At 39.8% G+C, this 14,890-nt stretch overlaps 1 protein-coding gene across 12 annotated transcripts in view; it reads left to right on the top strand.

Moving 5' to 3' along the window:
- The window catches only part of ST7L (suppression of tumorigenicity 7 like), a 185,818-nt gene that overhangs the window by 3,162 nt on the left and 167,766 nt on the right, over positions 1–14,890 (top strand). For all 12 annotated transcript variants that reach the window (XR_010321496.1, XR_010321498.1, XR_010321497.1 and 9 more), the window contains exon 3: positions 7,578–7,740. Coding sequence is in view for 5 of the 12 variants with exons in the window: in XM_064282410.1 (XP_064138480.1) it covers positions 7,578–7,740 (163 nt within the window). In the remaining 7 variants the exon portion in view is untranslated. The remainder of the gene's footprint in view (positions 1–7,577; positions 7,741–14,890) is intronic.

Here is a 14,890-nt window from a genome sequence, read left to right on the forward strand (position 1 = left end):
CAGTTTCCTCATGTGTAAACTGGGAATAATAATACCAAAAAAAAAAACTCGTTGCCGTTGAGTTGATTCCGACTCATAGCAACCCTATAAGACAGGATAGAACTGCCCCATAGGGTTTCCAAGGAGTGGCTGGTAGATTCAAACTGACCTTTTGGTTAGCAGCCTGAACTCTTAACCACTGTGCCACCAGGGCTCCAGAAATAGTAATAGTATCCACTTAATTGGTTCAGTGGGAGGTCAGGTTCTAGCCAGTGTACCTCAAGTGTAGCCACCTGGCAGTGGAGGCTTGTGTGTTACTGTGATGCTGAACATGTTTCAGTGGACCTTCCAGACTGAGTCAGGCTAGGAAGAAAAGCTTGGTGGTCTACTTCCAAAAATCAGCCAGTGAAAACCCTACAGATCGCAATGATCCAATCCTGTTGTGCGTAGGGTCGCCATAAATCAGTGTCACGGATTGAATTGTGTCCCCCCAAAATATGTGTCAACTTGGTTAGGCTGTGATTTCCAGTATTGTGTGTTTGTCCTCCATTTCGTGATTGGTGTGATTTTCCTATGTGTTGTAAATCCTGTCTCAACGATGTTGATGAGATGGATTATTGGCAGTTATGTTAATAAGGTAGGACTCAATCTACAAGATTGAATTGTGTCTTGAGCCAATCTCTTTTGAGATATAGAAGAGAGAAGTGAGCAGAGAGACAGGGGGACCTCATACCACCAAGAAAGCAACGTCGGGAGCAGAGCGTGTCCTTTGGACCCAGGGTTCCTGCATGGAGAAGCTCCTCGTCCAGGAGAAGATTGATGAGAAGGACCTTCCTCCAGAGTTGACAGAGAAAGAAAGCCTTCCCCTGGAGCTAACACCCTGAATTTGGACTTCTAGCTTACTGGACTGTGAGAGAATGAAGTTCTCTTTGTTCAAGCCATCCACTTGTGGTATTTCTGTTACAGCAGCACTGGATGACTAAGACAGTCATGGTCAATTCAATGGCAGTTAGCAACAACGATTAGAGTTATGAGAATAATGTATGTAAAAGCTTGTAACATGGTTGGCTCAGAGTGAGCATTTAGTGAATTTTGGTTACTATTTTTCAGAAAAATCCCGTAATAAAGAAAGTATTTAGTTTTAATTCAACTTATTCTTGTCTTATATGACAAAGGTATTGTTTTTAAAGACACTTTTTTCCGTCTTATAATTCCTGTTAACATCCTTGGAGTCAGAATTGACTTGACAGCAATGGGTTTTATTAACAGTCTCGGGAACTAGTGTTTCCTACTGTAAACTTTGGGAAAATACTGCTACAGATAAAAATATTGAAAAGCAGTATCACAGCATGCATAAAACCAAACCAAACCCAGTGCGGTCGAGTCGATTCCGACTCATAGCGACCCTATAGGACAGGGTAGAACTGCTCCATAGAGCTTCCGAGGAGCACCTGGCGGATTCAAACTGCTGACCCTTTGCCTGGCAGCCGTAGCACTTAACCACTATGCCGCCAGGGTTTCCACTGCATACATAGCCAATGAATTTTTCCATTCCTGTTTATCATCTCTAGGTGGTGCTCTCTCTCCAGCTACAATAGAAATAACAGTGTTTGTATTGGAGCTTTTTTAAAATGGGATGGACTATACTTTGGGAATCCCTGATGGTGTAGTGGTTAAGTGCTACAGCTGCTAACAAAGAGGTCGGCAGTTCAAATCTGCCAGGCACTCCTTGGAAACTCTATGGGGCAGTTCTACTCTGCCCTATAGGATCACTATGAGTCAGAATCGACTTGATGGCAGGGGGTACATGGGTATACTTTGTTAAAGTGAAATGCTGAACAATAAAGAGATTTTTCTCTTGGCTTACAAGAAGGCATTATTGAGGAATTTAGGATAAAAATTGTTTAGTTATCTAGTGCTGCTATAACAGGAATAGCACGAGTGGATGGCTTTAACAAACAAATTAATTTTCTCGTGGCTTAGTAGGGTAGAAGTCTGAATTCAGAGCACCAACTCAAGGGGAAGGCTCTCTCTTCTCTCTCTGTTTGCCCTGGGATTCTCTTTTAGATTCTATAAGGTTCCTTGGTGATCATGTGACATGTATCTCTTCCACTCCATTTGTGCTTATTTGTTTGCTTAATCTGCTCTTTTATATCTCAGAAGAGATTGATTTAAAATATACCTTACTTTAATCCTGCCTCATTAACATAACAAAAAATCCATTCTCAAATGGGATTATAACCACAGATACATATATTTCTGAGGGACACAGTCAGTAACAAAAACTATGTTACTATCTGACTCATAATTAAGCATGTTATAGCATATTTAGTCAATAGCATGTAAAAGTGTAAGTAAAGAAAATAAGTAATCTTTAAATGGCTGATACAGTGAAAAAAAATTGGTCTTGAAACCAGAAGATGTAGTTTTGAGTCTTGACTCTGCCACTTACTAGTTGTTAACTTTGGTAAGTCACTTAAACTCTCCGAGCCTTAATTTCTTCATTTGTAAAAGGGAAATAATTTATATACGTATGTATATGTTTATGCGTATAGTTTATCAGGTGTCTAAAACTGTTTTAAAAATTTGGTTTTTTTAAAAAAATTTTATTGTGTTTTAAGTGAAAGTTTACAAATCAAGTCAGTCTCTCATACAAAAATTTATATACACCTTGCTATATACTCCTAATTGTTCTTCCCCTAATGAGATATTACACTCCTTCCTCCACTCTCTCTTTTCGTGTCCATTCGGCCAGCTTCTGGCCCCCTCTTCCCTCTCACCTCCCCTCCAGACAGAAGATGCCAACCTAGTCTCATGTGTCTCCTAAGTCCAAGAAGCTCATTTTTCACCAGTGTCATTTTCTATCCCATTGTCCAGTGCAATCCCTGCCTGGAGAGTTGGCTTTGGGAATGGTTCCTGTCTTGGGCTGACAGAAGGTCTGGGGACCATGACCACCATGGTCCTTCTAGTCTCAGTCAGACCGTTAAGTCTGGTCTTTTTATGAGAATTTGGGGTCTGCATCCCACTGCTCTCCTACTCCCTCAGGGGTTCTCTGTTGTGTTCCCTGTCAGGGCAGTCATTGGTTGTGTTTTTATTATTTTTAAAAGAGGGTTTTAAACATATAAAAGTTATGAAATCCAAGTAACCTTTTAAAAGTGGAAATGTGTCATTACCCTTGCAATACTGATGGGTTTATATTAGCAAAAGTTATTGGATTGGGGTAATTTCTTTTCCCACCTGAGGTTATTGAACTTGTACGTGAGTGCGCACATACACACGCGCGCGCGCGCAAACATGCAAACATACACTCTATATACATACACACTGAAGTATATTTGGGAGGCAGTGTAATGTAGTGGTTAGAAGCTCTAAAGTCAGGCAGACCTGAAGAAGAATCCTGCTTCTGCCTCTTACCAGTGGTGTAAACCAGAGCTACTTACATAAACTTAGAATCTGTAAAATGAGTTGTTGTGAGGATTAAATGACATAATACATGTAAAGGACTTAGCACAATGGTTGGCTCATAGAAAGCTTTTGATAAGTATTAGTGTCGTAGTCATCTGCGCTGCCATAACAGAAATACCACAATGGATGGCTTTAACAAAAAGGAATTTATTCTCTCATAGTCTAGTAGATTACGAGTCCAAATTCAGGGTGTTGGCTCCAGGGGAAGGCTTTCTCTCTCTGTCGACTCTGGAGGAAGGTCCTTGTCCTCAATCTTCCCCTAGTCAAGGAGCTTCTCAGGCGCAGGGACCCCAGGTCCAAAGGATGGGCTCTGCTCTTGGTGCTGCTTTCTTGGTGGTATGAGGTCCCCAACTCTCTGCTTGCTTACCTTTCCATTTATCTCTTGAGAGATAAAAGGTGGTGCAGGCCCCACCCCAGGGAAACTCCCTTTACACTGGATCAGGGAGGTGACCTGAGTAAGAGTGGTGTTAAAATCCCACCCTAATCCTCTGAACATAGAAGTACAACCACAAAATGGAGGACAACCACACAATACTGGGAATCATGGCCTAACCTAGTTGATACACACATTTGGGGGGGGACATAATTCAGTCCATGATAATTAGCAATTATTATTATTATGGTTCCTTTGTGTTAAAAAGCTAAAAGAATTCACTAGCCCCTGATATCATATTTATTCATAAAAATCTATCTGTACTTCACATACTAAAGGGCAGTTGTCCTTGTGATTGCTGTCCCTGATTTTGATCCAATGTAAGTATTTTCTTTTCTGTCACATGAACACTTTCTACTTAGGTAATTTTCCCCGGTTATTTTAAACATATTTCATCCCACTTCTTAGAAAAACACGTGGTAGAAGCCAAACTATAGGCACATTTGGTAGTGACTAAAGTCTTGTTAAGGAGCCCTGGTGGCACAGTGGTTAAGCCCTCAGCTACCAAGCAAAATGTCAGCGGTTTGAACCTACCAACCGCTCCACAGGAGAAAGACATGGCAGTCTGCTCCCATAAAAATTACAGTCTTGGGAACCCTGTGGGGCAGTTCCACTCTGTCCTATGTGAGAGCTGAGTCGGAATCATCTCAACAGCAGTGGGGTTTTTTGGTTTAGGATTTCTAAGATAAAACAAAACAAAAGACAGAAAATAACAAATGTTGGTGAAGATGGATGTGGGGAAATTGGAACCCTTATCTATTGCTGATCGGAATGCAGAATGGTACAGCCATTGTGGAAAACAGTAAGACCATTCCTCAAAAAATGAAAAATAGAACTACCACTCCTAGGTCTATATCCAAAAGGCTTCAAAGCAGAGACTCAGAGACTTGTATGCTAATGTTAATCACAGCACTGTTCACAATAGCTGAAAGGTAGAAACAACCTAAATGCCCATCAGCAAATGAATGGATAAACAGAATGGTACATACATGCAATGGACTTACTACTTAGTTGGTAGGAGAAGTGATGTCTTGATAAATGCTATAATATGGATGGAGCTTGAAGACATTATGCTGAGTGAAATAAGTCAGTCACAAACGGATAAATATTGTATAGCCATACTTATATAAAAAGACAAGAGAAGGCAAAAGTAAAGACCAAAGTTTATTAATGGTTACCAGGGCCAGGGGAAGGGAAAGGGGGGACTATTGCCTATGTAGTACTGATTTTTGGTTTACAGTGATAGAAAAATTGCATTGATCAAAGGTGGGGTTACACAGCAATTATTGCAAGTGTTGTTAATACGTTGTACACCTGTAAAAAGTTGAATTGGTAAAAGTTGTGTGATACATATATTTACAATGACAAAAAAAAAAGAAAACAGTAGCTGCTGAGGCTGCTTATGTACAACCAAAAACCTCATGGGATTAATTCCTTGGTTTGGACGTTTAGGGTCATGGTTGCATGGGACATCCCAGTTAATTGGCTTAATAATGTGTTTAGTGCTTTTGTTCTACCTCCTAGTTAGGTGTGTAGTGCCTGGGGTCTTAAAAGCTTGTAAGCAGCCATCCGGGCACAATGATTGGTCTCTATTCTTCTGGAACAACAGAGGAGGGACTCAGGAATAGGAGGAGGAAATGGAATATTGGCTAATTGCCTCCATGAACAACTGCCTCCTTTGTCAAGAGACCAGAAGTGCTGGATGGTTCCTGGCTACCATTATTGAATGTTTTGATCAGAGAGTTTGTAGAAGGATCCTGATCAAAGGGGGTCGGGGGGGAGAGGGAATACAGAACAGAATTTCAAATTTTCACGGACTCTAGATTTTCTGGAGCCGTGGGGGCTGGATGAACCCCTGAAACTACTGCCCTGAGATAATCTTTAAACCTTAAATCAAAAATATCCCCTGAAATCTTCTTAGAGTCAAACAATAGTTTAACATAACTAGTAAAGAATATCTGCCTTGAGCGTTATGCTCTTTTAAGATCTATCTATGTGGGATGAAATAGATAACAACTCGGAAGATTAGATAGCGACTTCATGGAGTCGATGTGTTTATGTTAATTGGGGAGGAATGACTCAGAAAAGTAGGATGAGAATGGTTTCACAACTCGAAGAATGTAATCAAAGTTACTGAATTGTGCATGTAGAAACTATTAGTATATGTTTTGCTGTATATAGTCTCAACAATGACAACAGAATATAAAAAATAAAATAACAAAAGATAAGTAATAGGTAGTATATTCTTATTAGTATTAAGCTGTAAGGGGAAAAATAAAACAGGTGAGAGAATATGAAGCATCAGAGAAAAATGTTCAAATTTTAGATAGAGGAGCAAGGGGTTACCTCATTGAAATGGTGATTTTTTTGTAAGTACCTAAAGGAAATGAGGGATTGAACTGTCCTGCATATGATATCTGTCTGAAGGGAGAATGTATTTGGGAGCTTGAGGAATAGCAACAAAACCAGTTGGTAAACGAATTATTACAAGTGAAAAGATTACTCTGAAAGAAAAAAAATAAGATCCAATGGAAATGTGTAACACAGCTACATGTTCTGTTCTGTAGAATCAGGAAACGATCCCTGAGGAAGTGTCTAAGCTGAAACCTAAAGGAATTAGCCAGGCAAAGAGTGTTGGGAAGGTTGGAGATATCCAAATCTGAAGCATTCTGCTAATTCAGCACAGAGAGCTTCTTTTGGACTCTGTTTTTGTAACAGTGATAGACCATGGTAACAGAAAGAGGTGAATATCCTGGTTTTTAAATGGTTTAACATGGGAATCAACCTGACTCTCAACCTATATTAGTAATACTGCCAAATACTGGAGTAATACTTCATTGCTCTATGGGCACTTTCTGATAATTCTTGTTAACTGCATTTAACTATATGCTGAAAACAATGAGGCTCTGAAAGGTAAAGTGACTTGTCCAAAGTGAACAGCTAATAAACAGTTGAACTGGGAATCAAACACAGTCATTCTGACCCCAATCTAATGCTTCACTCACTGCCAGTTATATCAGAATTGCTTTTCTTTTAATTATGCTACAGATGGAATAAAATGACAGTGCATCATAACAGAATCAAATTATTTTTAGGTTAAATACTTACTATTTTTTAATATTTTGTTTACAAATACATGCCAGTTTTTCCTGAGCTTGCCTAAATATCGTGACAAAACTATAAAAAAGATATTTCAATTTTGCTTGGCATATGTTATTGGGGAATCTTGTGTTTGGCTTGTTTTTGGAATAAAAGTGCATTTAAAGTGTTTTCAAATGTTCCTGATTTAAAAAGGACTGTCTTATATTTTAGTTACCTAGTAAACAACTAAGTAAACAACCAGTTTTGGTAACTATCCTCCATAGTCTTCATTAGTATTCAAAGCTATATAATCATGTGTGTGTATAAGCTTTACATATATTTATATGGAAACCCTGGTGGCGTAGTGGTTAAGTGCTGTGGCTGCTAACCAAAAGGTCAGCAGTTTGAATCCACCAGACGCTCCTTCGAAACTCTATGGATCAGTTTTACTCTCTCCTGTAGGGTCACTGTGAGTCAGAATCGACTCAGTGGCAATGGGTATGGGTATTTTTTTCCTGGGCGGGGGGCAGGGGTTTATCTTGAGAGAATGTTTTAATTTGAGCTCACATACTGCTGATCAAATCTGTTTTAACCGAAGGATGTTTTCTGTTTGTCATAGGTATTTGAATGGTGGTACTTCCATAGGCATGGCACATCTTTTATTGAGCAAGTGTCTGTAAGCCATTTGCGACCACTGATGGGAGGAACAGAGAGCAGCATTTCAGAGCCAGGTTCTCCTTCCAGCAACAGAGAAAGTGAAACCAGCAGACAGAATTTGTCAGGTAACTACTTATCTAATACACTTTCAGAGCTGTGTAGTTAAGATTGAGTTTGGTTGTTGGAGATAGAAAACTCAAAATGACTGAGAGGATTATTTCTCTTTCATGTAAATGTAGGTAATCCATGGCTAGTATGGAATGCTCAATGATTGTCAGAGATGTAGACTCCTTCTGTTTTATTAACCTGCCTTCTTCAAATGAAGTTTCTACCTTGTGGTCTAAGATAGTTGCTTTGATTTCAGCCAGTCATATTCACATTCCAATCAGCCAGAAGAAGAGAAGGCCAGGAGGGTACTCCTTACCCCGTCTCCACCCCCACAGCAGCCAAGGACGCTTTCCGGAAGTTTTACATGATCTTTACACTTATTTTCTACTGGTTAGACTTTTTTGTTAAATGGCTACACCTAGCCATAAAGGCGGCTAGGAAATGTAATCATTTTCTCAGTAAAGATATGCCCAGCTGATAATCAGGGTACCTATTACTGACAAAGGAGAGAACAGAGACAATTAGCCATCTCTGCCAAAAAAGCAAAGTAGGAAAAATATTTTTTCCTCTCAGTATAATTACACAGGCATCAAAATCTCAGTTATTCATGTATGTGTATCCATTGTCTTACTTTAATTGTAGACTATTTCTCTATTTGTACCTAGAAATACAAAGTAAATTTAGTATTATTTAAAATGATACGTAATTAGAGAGGTAGAAATTTCAGAACCTAACAGAAACAACATTTTTGGATTATCATTACTTTCATTTGGTATAGGTAGTAATCAGCCATTAATAATATAAATGTGTTAATTCCATGAGATTGTCTTAATATCTCATTTGTTCAATAAACTGAACCACTAGGGTTATGTTAGTTTAGTGGAAAAATATTACCTGAGTGCAATTGTTGGCACTTTTCAGATGTGGTTAGGGAAAGTCCCTGAGGAAGTACCATTTTAAGCTGTGTCCTGAAGTATAAGTGAGTATTGACCAGGAGTAGTGGGAATACGGTTGGCAGCCATTTAAGAGTACAGAAAGGGATAATGGTAATTTTCTTTCCCCTTCTTTCTCCTTTTCCCTTTCATGAAATAATTATAGATCTCCTAAGAACAAAATATATAAAGATGAATATGACAGATTTGTCCTCAAGAAGCTAAGTGTTCAGGATATAAATAATTATAGCAGTAATGCATTATATAAATATTCCCTATTGAAAGACCATTGCATAATGAGAGCGTGAAGAGCACCTTAAGGACATTACAGTTTGGTAGATGATAACAGACATAGAAATAAATGATTGCAAAAGGGTATAGTTAGCTACTTTTATAGACAATGTAAGATACTATCATGATTCAGTAAGTCTAGTTTCCATGAGTTTGAAGTTTTGTTCCATGCTTTTCCTCCTTTTCATCAGGATCCATCTCTTGGGTCTTTGATCAAAACGTTCAGTAATGGTAGCTGGGCACCATCCATTTCGTCTGGTCTCGTGGTAATGGAGGTAGTAGTTTATGTTGTTATTGTTGTTAGGTGCTGTCGAGTCGGTTCCGACTCATAGTGACCCTGTGTAGCACAGAACGAAACACTGCCCGGTCCTGTGCCATCCTTACAGTCGTTGTTATGCTTGAGCCCATTGTTGCAGCCACTGTGCCAGTCCGTCTCACTGAGGGTCTTCCTCTTTTCCACTGACCCTGTACTTTACCAAGCATGATGTTCTTCTCCACAGACTGATCCCTCCTGACAACATGTCCAAAGTATGTAAGACACAGTCTCGCCATCCTTGCTTCTAAGGAGCATTCTGGTTGTACTTCTGCCAAGACAGATTTATTTGTTCTTTTTGCAGTCCATGGTATATTTAATATTCTTCCCCAACACCATAATTCAAAGGTGTCAATTCTTCTTCGATCTTCCTTTTTCATTGTCCAGCTTTCATATGCGTATGATGCCATTGGAAATACCATGGCTTGGGTCAGGCATACCTTAGTCTGTAAGGTGACATCTTTGCTTTTCAACACTTTAAAGAGGTCCTTTGCAGCAGATTTGCCCAATGCAATGTGTCTTTTGATTTCTTGACTACTGCTTCCATGGGATCAAAGTAAAATGAAATCCTTGACAACTTCGGTCTTTCCTCTGTTTATCATGATGTGGCTTATTGGTCCAGTTTTGAGGATTTTTGTTTTCTTTATGTTGAGATGCGATCCATACTGAAGGCTGTGGTCTTTGATCTTCACCAGTAAGTGTTTCAAGTCCTCTTTACTTTCAGCAAGCAAGCTTGTGTCATCTATATAACACTGGTTATTAATGAGTCTTCCTCCAATCCTGCTGCCCTGTTCTTCATATACTCCAGCTTCTCGGATTACTTGATCAGCATATAGATTGAATAGGTACGGTGACAGGATAAAACCCTGACGCACACCTTTCCTGACTTTAAACCAGTCAGTATCCCCTTGTTCTGTCCAAACAAATGCCTCTTGATCTATGTACAGCTTCCTCATGAACACAATTAAGTGTTCTGGAATTCCCATTCTTTGCAGTGTTATCCATAATTTGTTATGATCCACACAGTCGAATGCATTTGCATAGTCAATAAAACACAGGTAAGCATCCTTCTGGTATTCTCTGCTTTCAGCCAGGATCCATCTGACATCAGCAATGATATTCCTGGGTCTAAGTCCTTTTCTGAAACCAGCCCGAAGTTCTGTGTTGATACACTGCTGCAGCCACTTTTGAATGATCTTCAGCAAAATTTTGCTTGCATGGGAAATTAATGATATTGTTCGATAATTTCCACATTCAGTTGGACCACTTTTCTTGGGAATAGGCGTAAATATGGATCTCTCCCAGTTGGTTGGCCAGGTGTCTGTCTTCCAATTTTTTTGACATAGATGAGTAAGCACTTTCAGCGCTGCATCCATTTGTTGAAACATCTCAGTTGATATTCCGTCAATTCCTGGAGGCCTGCTTTTCGTCAGTGCCTTCAGTGCAGCTTGGACATCTTCCTTCAGTACTGTTGGTTCCTGATCATATGCTACCTCTTGAAATGGTTTTAGTAGTTTATGGAGGTAATTAAACCTGTAGTCCATTTCCTTCTTTGATTTCTGGGTCTCTTTCTTCCTCTGTTGCTCCAGACAGAGCTTTGAATTGGTTCTAAATGGTTCAGTCATGGCCTACTGAAGCAGGGCTTTCAGCTGATTAGAAGTGGTTCAGTCATGGCCATGGGAAAAAAGGGCAGCATGCACGTTGCATAGCAACCAAATCTCTTGCTCTGGGCTTTGACTTGAGTACGAAATAGGCAGAGGTGCCCTACTCAGAAATGGCTGTTGGCTGCTCCACTTTGAATGTGTGTTGCTCTCCACAGTTCTGCCTATAATCCAGTCTCCCACATCAGGAAATTTTCAGGAGCCTGATGCGGGAGATTGGATTATTGGCAGGACTGTGGAGAGCAACACACGTTCAAAGCAGCTCAGTGGCTGCCATCTTTAAGCTACACCATGTTTGTGGGGTGATGGAGGGACACGACTGCCGGTTTCCTACTCAGGTCAAAAAGCCTGTGTGATAGATTTGGTTGCTGTGCAACACATATGCTGTCCTTGTTTCACTTGGCCATGACTGAACCAGTTACAACCAGTTCGAAGCACTAGCTCCAGGTGAATAAAGACTAATTGTTGCATCTTAGGTGGCTGCTTGCAAGCTTTTAAGATCTCAGCCACTGCTTACTGAATTAGGAGATAGAACAGAAACTCTAAAAACATTAGACTTTGACTAGATAGACCCACGAAGCTATGACCCTAAGCCTTCGAACCAAGAAAATAATCCCATGAAATGGTTAGTTATACATAAGTAGTATCAACAGGTATAGAGTTACACTTTTTTTGACTGCTGTTGTAAAATTATGTAAAACATGTTATTTGCCATTTTGCCTCCCCCCCTTTCTTTTTTCCTGGTATGCAGCTTAATGGTAACAGCTACATTTGTTTATATAACTGTTGCCCTTGTTGTTGTTAGGTGCCCTTAAATCAGTTCCTACTTGTAGCGACACTATGCACAACAAAAAGAAACACTGCCTACTCCTGCACCATCCTCACAATTGTTACTATGCTTGAGTCCATTGTTGCAGCCACTGTGTCAGTCCATCTTGCTGAGAGTCTTGCTCCTCTTTGCTGACCTTCTATTTTACCTCTCATGGTGTCCTTCTCCAGGGACTGATCCCTCCTGAAAACATGTACAAAGTATGTGAGCACATAGTCCGCCATCCTTGTTTCTAAGGAGCATTCTGGTTGTACTTCTTCCAAGACAGATTTGCTCGTTCTTTTGGCAGTCTGTGGTGTATTCAATATTTTTCACCAACACCACAATTCAAAGGCGCTTTCTTCGGACTTCCTTATTCATTGTCCAGCTTTCTCACGCATATGAGGCGGTTGAAAACACCATGGCTTGGGTCAGGTGCACCTTAGTCCTCATCTTTGCTTTTCAACACTTTAAAAAGGTGTTTTGCAGCGGATTTGCCTAATGCTATCTGTCGTTTGATTTCTTGACTACTGCGTCCATGGGTGTTGATTGTGGATCCAAGTAAAATGAAATCCTTGACACCTTCAGTTTTTTTTCCGTTTATCATGATGTGGCTTATTGGTCCAGTTGTGAGGATTTTTGTTCTCTTTATGTTGAGGTGTAGTCTATACTGAAGGCTGTGGTCTTTGATCTTCATCAGGACGTGCTTCAAGTCCTTTCCACTTTCAGCAAGCAAGGTTGTGTCATCTGCACAACACAGGTTGTTACTGAGTCTTTCTCCAATCCTGCTGCCCTGTTCTTCTTCACGTAGTCCAGCTTCTCGAATTATTTGCTTAGCTTACAGCTTGAATAGGTATGGTGAAACGATAAAACCCTGACACACACCTTTCCTGAGTTTAAATCATGCAGTATCCCCCTGTCTGTTTGAATGACTGCTTCTTGATCCGTGTACAGATTCCTCATGAGCACAATTAAGTATTCCTGAATTCCCATTCTCTGCAGTGTTATCCATAATTTGTTATGATCCGCACAGTCAAATGCATTAGCATAGTCAGTAAAACACAGGTAAACATCTTTCTGGTATTCTCTGCTTTCAGCCAGGATCCATCTGACGTCAGCTGTGATATCCCAGGTTCCACATCCTCTTCTACATTTGGCTTGAATTTCTGGCTGTTCCCTATTGATACACTGCTGCAGCCACTTTTGAATGATCTTCAGCAAAATTTTGCTTGTGTGTGATACTAATGATATTGTTCAATAATTTCTGCATTTAGTTCGATCTCCTTTCTTGAGAATAGGCATAAATATGGATCTCTTGAAGTCAGTTGGCCAGGTAGCTGTCTTCCAAATTTGTTGGCATAGATGAGTGAGCACCTCCAGTGCTACATTAATTTGTTGAAACATCTCAGTTGGTATTCTGTCAATTTCTGGAACCTTGTTTTTTGCCAATGCCTTCAGTCCATCTTGGATTTCTTCCTTCAGTACCATTGGTTTCTGATCATATGTTACCTCCTGAAATGGTTGAATGTTGACCAATTCTTTATGGTATAATGACTCTGTGTATTCTTTCCATCTTCTTTCGATGGTTCCCGCATTGTTTAATATTTTTCCGATAGAATCCTTCACTATTGCAACTCGAGGCTTGAATTGTTTCTTCAGTTCTTTCAGCTTGAGAAATGTCTGATGTGTTCTTCCTTTTTGATTTTCTATCTCCAGCTCTTAATACATGTCCTCATAATACTTTGTCTACTCGAGCCACCATTTGAAATCTTCCAGCTTTTTTACTTCATCATTTTTTCCTTTTGCTTTAGCTACTTGATGTTCAAGAGCAAGTTTCGGAGTCTCTTTTGACATCCACTTAGGTCTTTTTTTTCTCTCTTGTCTTCTTAGTGACCTCTTGCTTTCTTCATGTATGATGTCTTTCCACAACTCGTTTGGTCTTCACTTCATTAGTGTTCAGTGTGTCAAATCTATTCTTGGGATTGTCTCTGAATTCAGGTGGGATATACTCAAGGTTGTACTTTGGCTGTCATGGACTTGTTCTAATTTTCTTCAGTTTCAGCTTGAACTTGCCTATGAGTAATTGATGGTCTGATCCGCAGTCAGCCCCTGGCCTTGTTCTGACTGTTCTGAGCTTTTCCGTCTTCTCTTTCCGCAGATGTAGTCAATTTGATTCCTGTGTATTCCATCTGGTGCGGTCCGTGTGTATAGTCGCCGTTCACATTGTTGAGAAAAGGTATTTGCAATGAAGAAGTAGTTGGTCTTGCAAAATTCAGTCATGCAATCTGCAGCATCATTTCTGTCACCAAGGCTGTATTTTCCAACTACCAATCCTTCTTTGTTTCCAAGTTTCACATTCCAATCACCAGTAATTATCAGTGCATCCTGATTGCATGTTTGATCAATTGCAGACTGCAGAAAAAAAAAAAAAAAAAAAAGCTGATAAAAGTCTTCAATTTCTTCATCTTTGGCCTTGGTGGTTGGTATGTAAATTTGAATAATGGTCATTTTAACTGGTTATCTTTGTATGTGTATGGATATTATCCTATCACTGACCGTGTTGTACTTCAGGATAGATCTTGAAATGTTCTTTTTGATGGTGAATGCAACACTATTCCTCTTCAAGTTGTCATTCCTGGCATAGTAGACCATATGATTGTCCGTTTCAAAATGACCAATACCAGTCCATTTTAGCTCACCAATGGCTATGATGTTGATCTTTATGCATTCCATTTCATTTTTGACGATTTCCTATTTTCCTAGATTCATACTTCGTCATTCCACGTTCCAATTATTAATGGCTGTTTGCAGCTGTTTCTTCTTGAGTCATGCCACATCAGCAAATGAAGGTCATTAAGGTTGACTCTACTTTGAGCAGGCAGCCCTTCCCCAGCTGTATTTTGCCCTTAGCGGATGCCAGTTTTCCTGTCACCATAGACAAAAATTCGGTACTTCCCAGTGAGTGGTTTTCCGTTTCCCTACCCTCCCCACACCCCGTCCCTGGTAGCTACTAGATCCCTTAAGACTGAGGGAACCTCCAATCTAATGCCCAGAAATAACCTCTAAACCTCGAGCTTAAACTACCCCATGAAGCCATTGTTAAACTAAACAATAATTTAACCCAATTAATAAAGAACATTTGTCTCGAGCATAGTGCACATA

This window comes from Loxodonta africana, chromosome 3 (genome assembly GCF_030014295.1).
Source record: "Loxodonta africana isolate mLoxAfr1 chromosome 3, mLoxAfr1.hap2, whole genome shotgun sequence".
Taxonomy (NCBI): Eukaryota; Metazoa; Chordata; class Mammalia; order Proboscidea; family Elephantidae; genus Loxodonta; species Loxodonta africana.